General features: G+C 38.2%; 1 protein-coding gene across 1 annotated transcript; it reads right to left on the bottom strand.

Annotated features, from left to right (window-relative positions):
• Positions 1 to 5,653: 5,653 nt before the first annotated feature.
• On the bottom strand, positions 5,654 to 6,079 carry LOC120284156 (uncharacterized mitochondrial protein AtMg00810-like). Its single transcript, XM_039290951.1, has one exon. The coding sequence runs from the start codon at positions 6,077 to 6,079 to the stop codon at positions 5,654 to 5,656; it is 426 nt and encodes a 141-aa protein (XP_039146885.1).
• Positions 6,080 to 6,531: the final 452 nt, after the last annotated feature.

Raw genomic sequence — 6,531 nt, 5'->3', positions numbered from 1 at the left:
CTAGAGCCTAAAACAACCTAGCATATTGTGAGGTGTCTAGACTGAGAGATTTCTCCACCGAGGCATAGTGTAAGATTAGTCACGATTGACCTTAAGTTTTAGGACCGTGTGTTTAAGGATCTCCACAACTCATTAGACATCAGTTAGGAGGTATAATGATTGATATTGCACTTGGAACAATAGCCCTAAGGGGAGTAATGTCCAAGTGCCCCACTTTCTATCGATTAAATTTTCTTTCATATTATTGCACCTCTCTTTCTTATTTTCTTCAGTTCTTTTTATATTAATTTTGTTCACACCAATATCGATTTATCTTCATTTTAGTTAAGTAGCAATATTTGTGTTTCTGATCACTATTCCCTGTGGATTCGACTACCCACTCACCGGGGTATTATTACTTCAACAACCTGTGCACTTGTGGATCACACGCAAATGGTTGTGTCACAACCTTGGTATAACATTAAGTCTTGAGTTCAACGAGTCAAAGCATCTTATAAGAAGTGATGGAAGCACAATAATAATATTAATTCATCCCAAGAGGGTAATAGTGCTTGGAACTCGCTATGACAATTAGGGTGATCAAAAGCTCTTAATAGGCCTATAGACGAACTTTTGTTGTGAATACCAAATGGCAGGGGTGCTCTTGATAGGTTCTATCTATATGAGTGTGAAGTGGTGCCGCTTCAAGGGTTAGGGACTTGACTCCGAAGCACTCATGAAGATACATGACACATGGCCTTCACGTGTCTACCCTATATCGAGAGAGGAAGAATTGAAAATGATTGCATGGAAATTTCATTCCTCACTTTATATGGATGTATGGTTCAACGACTTGTCTACTCGTTGTGTTGTAATAACTTCCGCTATGTAATGGTTCAGGGTGCAAACCACCATTATTTATGTAATCTATTTTCTTTGTTTATTTTGTCGTGGCACTTAGTAGCCTTTCAATATTAAAATTGGCGGGGGATTGTTATAATAATTTTAATATTGTAAAATTATAATATGACATCTTTTTATGCCATATAATTATTGTAGTAGTTAGTAAACACCTCTTCATGTAAATAGAAAATTAGGGGAGTTATGTTGCATCTTTTTGTTAAATAAAGAAGTTACATATAGTTAGAAGACATCTTTTTGTGTAATAAAAAAGTTAAATAGTTATCATGTATCTTTTCATGTTTAAGGGGTAGTTACAACTTCCAAATCTGAATTTATATAAGAACACTTAGGTGTTGCATAGAAGATATAGAAGATAGAATATTTGGAAGACTTCTCTCTATGTGAAACAACAAACTATTCTTCATTCTCTAAGGCTTACTTTGTTGTGTGTGCAACATAGTAAGGGGATTCTTTGTATTCTAAAGGCTTAGCATTCACCCTTGGCACACAAAGTAAGGAGCTAATTCTTCTTTAGGAAAGTGTTTCACACCTAGAATCCAAAGTGTGTACTTTCATTGTTGAGTGTTGATTAAACCCTTCAAAATTTTCAATAGCCACAAAAACCTAAATCCAACATTTCCCAACTTAGTTCTTATGACTAATCTTTTTCTTTTGACTAGCCCCAAGTTCAAATCATGTACTTTTTCAAGACCACCTCTTGCCATTTTATGCACTTTAATCTTTAAAATAAAAAATTAGAATAAAAATAAGGTAGAATGCCCTAATTGATCCTTGTATTATTTGAAATGTGCCCTTTAGTCCCTCTTGTTTTATTTGTCCTTATGAGGTCCCTTTATTATTCCAATGAGTAAAATCAAGTCCCGGCCGTAACGGACATCCAATTTACCGACCATCGAAGGCTTATGTGGCATTTATATATATTATTATTAAAATACTATTTATAAAATTTAAAAGAGTGGATCCGGGTTCAATTTGGACCTGGATCCAAAACTTTAAAGAAATTTATTTCAATCCCATGCCATCGACCATTATCGTCCCAGCCGCCGTCGCCGTCACCATGGTTGCCGCCGTCGCCATCGCCATCATCATCGCCATCGCCATCACCATCACCATGGCCGTCATCATCACCACCGTCAACGCGCAAGGAACATCATCACCCTAATTTTCCTCCACACATAGGAAAGATTTTCCTTCACACGAAGGATACCTTTCTTCGTCTCTGTTGGTAACCACCATCACTGTTAGCAACACAACTCCCATCGCCATCGGCAACTGCCATCGCTATCGGGAATGCAACCACTATATTCATGTTTCTATCTTTGAGAGGAATATAGCTGCTCCTTTTGCTATAATATTCTTTAATTATAAACTTGCTTTTCCCATATTCGTGCCTTTAGTATTTGATTATGGACACTCTTTGGCCTGATTTGAACTTGACCTAGAATGGTGTATGTCAGGTTTCTTGATCTATTAAGAATGTTGTGTATTTCCTCTACCTGTTTTTAATATATGAATCAATTATGAAATTTCTTAATTGTTTGATCATTGTTGTGCTTACTGATAACTTTGTAATACTTTGACAGAAGGATTCTCAAAGGTGGATGATATATTAGGATTATTTGTGGCTAACAACGCCACTGTAGAACAGACACTTTGAGATTTGAGAATTGTCTGGGAAATGATGGGAATCTCATTAGGTCATTGAAGATTATCTTCTCATTTTGATATCCTTGTCTCCAAGTTAGATACTTGCAATGGTGTTCTACATCTTCATTCAATGATTATTTTGTTTATTGAGTAGAACTTATGAAGAAACAGTGCTGCTGACAATGATGGTGGTTGCATTGCCGACAGCGAAGGGGATATCCTTCGTGTGGAGGAAAAGCCATCCTATGTGCAGAGGAAAATTGGGGTGCTGATGTTCCCTAAGCGATGGCCATGTCGACGACGACAGCCATGGCAACGGTGTGATAGAGGCTAGGAGGATGACGGCCAGTAGCGTTCAGATCCGGACCCGATCCACTCTTTTAAATTTAAGAAATAATATTTTAATAATATAATATTATATTATATATATATGTCATGTCAGCCTTCCAACGGTAAATTGGATGGCAGTTAGTGCCAAGACTTCATTTTACTCATTGGAATAATAAAAGGGCCTCGTAAGGACAAATAAAACAAGAAAGACTAGTGGGCAAATTTCAAATAATACAAAGATCAATTAGGTATTCAATCTAAAAATAAATATATAAAACCTTTCCCTCGAACTTCTTTTTGATAATTTTAGCCTTGGCTTAGCTCCGCTTCGCCGTTGTTGCCATCTCCGGCGCAGTGAACCGTCGCTTGTTCAACTAGCTTTCCGAAAGCCGAGCTCGCCCAAGAATCCATCGAGCTCTGTGGTAGCTAGAGGAGGCTGTCGAGCATCACAAAGTTTGGATCTTTGGAGAATATGGTTCCAATCTCATGGAGGTCTCACTTTTGCTTCTTAGATTCATAGGCCCTGTTTTTGAAGTTTAGAAGCTGAAATTTAGATATTCATGTTACGCATTGTTTGAGTTCTTCTTCTTTGAAGTATTTTGGTATTTTTTTTTCAGCTAGTAGTGTTAATGGAAATGATGCAAGTATTGGGGGAGAAGTACGAAGTAGTTGTTCATTGTTGAGGATGCTTAGTGTTTGTTGCAACTTGGTTAGAGTTAGCATTGAGATCAACGCATTAGCAATCTAGAACTAGTGAGAATTGGCCTTCCTTGATTGCAAAGAACTTTGTTTTCCACAGCTTATTTGCCAACTGGCTCCATTTTTGCTTCACATTGGATGATTTTTTTTTATATAGTATCTTGGTATTGTTTGATTCTTAATGCATTTTCTTTTTAATGTTTATGGCTTAGGTCATGGATGCAAAAGGGGTCAAATCTTTGGCTTTATTCCCTGCCAAATTTCAAAAAGGCATCTGGATTAAGAGAGGTTATTTCTCAACACAACACAACACTAGACTTTCCTTGTTCTGCTGTCTATTTTAAGATACTCACTTTTTTATATTGATTGTGCGAGTTTAACCAGGAGAATTATACTCCCAAGAGTTTGTTGCAACAGAGATTTTATGTAGTGAAACTGGCAATCTCCCAATTTTTTTGTGTAGGGAGTGATGTTGTGCTATAATGACAGTGGGAGGTAGCAAGATAGCATGTGTGGTTTCACAAGTTCTTTTTCATGAGCAAGTTCAGTCTCTAAGTGGTGGTTTTTTTTTTATCTGTAATTTTATCATGAAACAGTAGCAAATAAATCAGGTTTTCTTAGGATGCCAATGAAATTAATAAATTCAACTAGGTTATATGTTTCAGCATTTAGACTCAAAAATATCTCTTTTAAAGAAGAAAAAGGTTTTTTGGACGACTAGTGGGAGTGATCACTTATAGTAGCCTTTTCTATTATGTATGGATATCGAAAGATTTGCTCTCTTCACCCTTTGTTTGTCTTCTGTGAAAGTCCATACTCTCTTTTGTTAAGAAGAGCATAAATTCATGAACCAATCTGATTTGATTGAACTCAATATATTGCTAATGTTTAAACATTGAGGGAATACTTCCTTCATGAAATTGTGGCTTGACTGTAGATAATCTAGACCCAATTGGCTCCTGCATGTATAATTTCCTTTTGGCTAAAGTGAATTCCCATTGTCATTGCTACGTTGCTTCCTTTGGTTACTTGTGTTTTAGTCATCTGCCTTTGCTGGATGGTCATTTTTTAAATTGGTTTATAAGTATTGCAGTTACATCTTAACAATTGTTTTGGAAACCTGGGCATAGATATGGAGAAGTTCTTGCACAATTTCTTATTCAGCAACTATTTTGTCTGTCATTTTTTTTATCAATTAGTTTTTAATTATGGCAGGTATATTGAACTTTTCTTTTTTGTTTTGGTACCTAGGCCTAAGCATGGACAATTTCTTAAACAATTAGTGGGTTCTGCCATCAGCTTTTGCAGGTATGGCGGCTATTTTTGAACAATTGCTAGTGAATTTTCATTGTTGATTTCTCAGCTTCTGTATTTATGAAGCTTTGGTCTTCAGTTTACCAGTCATGACCATTATTTTTGCATAACTAGCTTGTTACAGTGACTGGACTGGGTCAAGTGAAATGAGCGTTTTTCTTATTAAGACCTTTTGATTCATTTGTCAGTGGATGCAGTCTATTCTCATGTATTTGAATTCTGTAATATTTGCCATGTGATTATTGCAGGCAAACAATCTTTCAAACAAAAGTTGCTGACGAATATAAGTGTTAGAAGAGGGAAGAATGAAAGAAGAGGAGAAGAAGTGGATTAATGTTCATCTCATGTTATCAAACAAGTGTGATCAAGGGGCTTCATATAGAAGCCAAACATACAAGTATACCCCTGTAGATATATACATACACCTAATATACATACATACATCTAACACCACCCCTCAAACTCAAGGTGGATCATATGTCTTGAGTTTGGATAACATAAATAGATGCTGATCACGTGTCTGTGCTTTAGTAAAAAAATCAGCCACCTGAACCTCGGTGGGAAGATAATGGAGCGAGACAGTATGAGCACGGACATGACAACGGGTGAAGTGTGCATCCACACCAATATGTTTGGTCAGCTCATGCTTGACCGGATCAGCAGCAATCTGAAGGGCCCCCGTACTGTCGCAGTGAATAAGAATAGGAGAATGGATCGGTACACCAAAATCCTGTAAAATCGAGCGAATCCAAAGCACCTCTTATACTGTAGAAGCCAAAGCACGAACCTCAGACTTAGCACTGGACTTGGCAACAGTCTGCTGTTTCTTAGTCTTCCAAACAATAAGGGAAGACCCAAGAAATATACAATAGCCAGTGACTGAGACCCGATCATCAGGGGAGCTGGCCCAAGTAGCATCAGAATAGGCCTGTAGCTGAAGAGCGGACTGATGTGAGTAGAACAGACTATGCGAGGCAGTGCCACGAAGATATCGCAGTACCCGGAGAAGATGTCCATAATGAACAGAGGTGGGGGCCGCAGCAAACTGACTAAGAATGTGCACAGCGTGAGAAATGTCAGGACGAGTAACAGTAAGATATACCAAGCTACCAACAAGATGTCGATAGCGAGAAGGATAAGATAAGGGAATCCCATCATAAGCCCGAAGCTGCAAATGCAACTCCATCGGTGTAACGGCAGTATGAGTATCAGTCAAGCCAGAACGAGCAAGAAGATCGAGAGTGTAACGATGCTGAGATAGTCAATAGCCATCAGGATGAGATGTGACCTCAATGCCCAGAAAATAACGAAGTGAACCGAGATCAATCATCAAGAAGGTCTCACATAGTTTCCGCTTCACAAAAGCAATATGAGCAGAGTCATCACCAGTAAGAATCATGTCATCAACATATTGAAGAAGAATGGTCAGGCCACGAGGTGAAGAATGAATGAAGACTGCCGGATCATGTATGCTCGGAGTAAATCCAGCAGCCTCAACAACTGTGCTAAACCTCTCAAACCAGGCACGAGGGGCTTGTTTGAGACCATAGAGAGCGCGGCGAATGCGACAAACAGATCCAGGAGGAACCTGAAGGCCAGGAGGAGGAGTCATGTAGACCTCCTCCTTCATATCCCCAT

Source organism: Dioscorea cayenensis, chromosome 19 (assembly GCF_009730915.1).
Source record: "Dioscorea cayenensis subsp. rotundata cultivar TDr96_F1 chromosome 19, TDr96_F1_v2_PseudoChromosome.rev07_lg8_w22 25.fasta, whole genome shotgun sequence".
Classification (NCBI taxonomy): Eukaryota; Viridiplantae; Streptophyta; class Magnoliopsida; order Dioscoreales; family Dioscoreaceae; genus Dioscorea; species Dioscorea cayenensis.
This window is presented reverse-complemented; position numbering and strand designations above follow the sequence as displayed.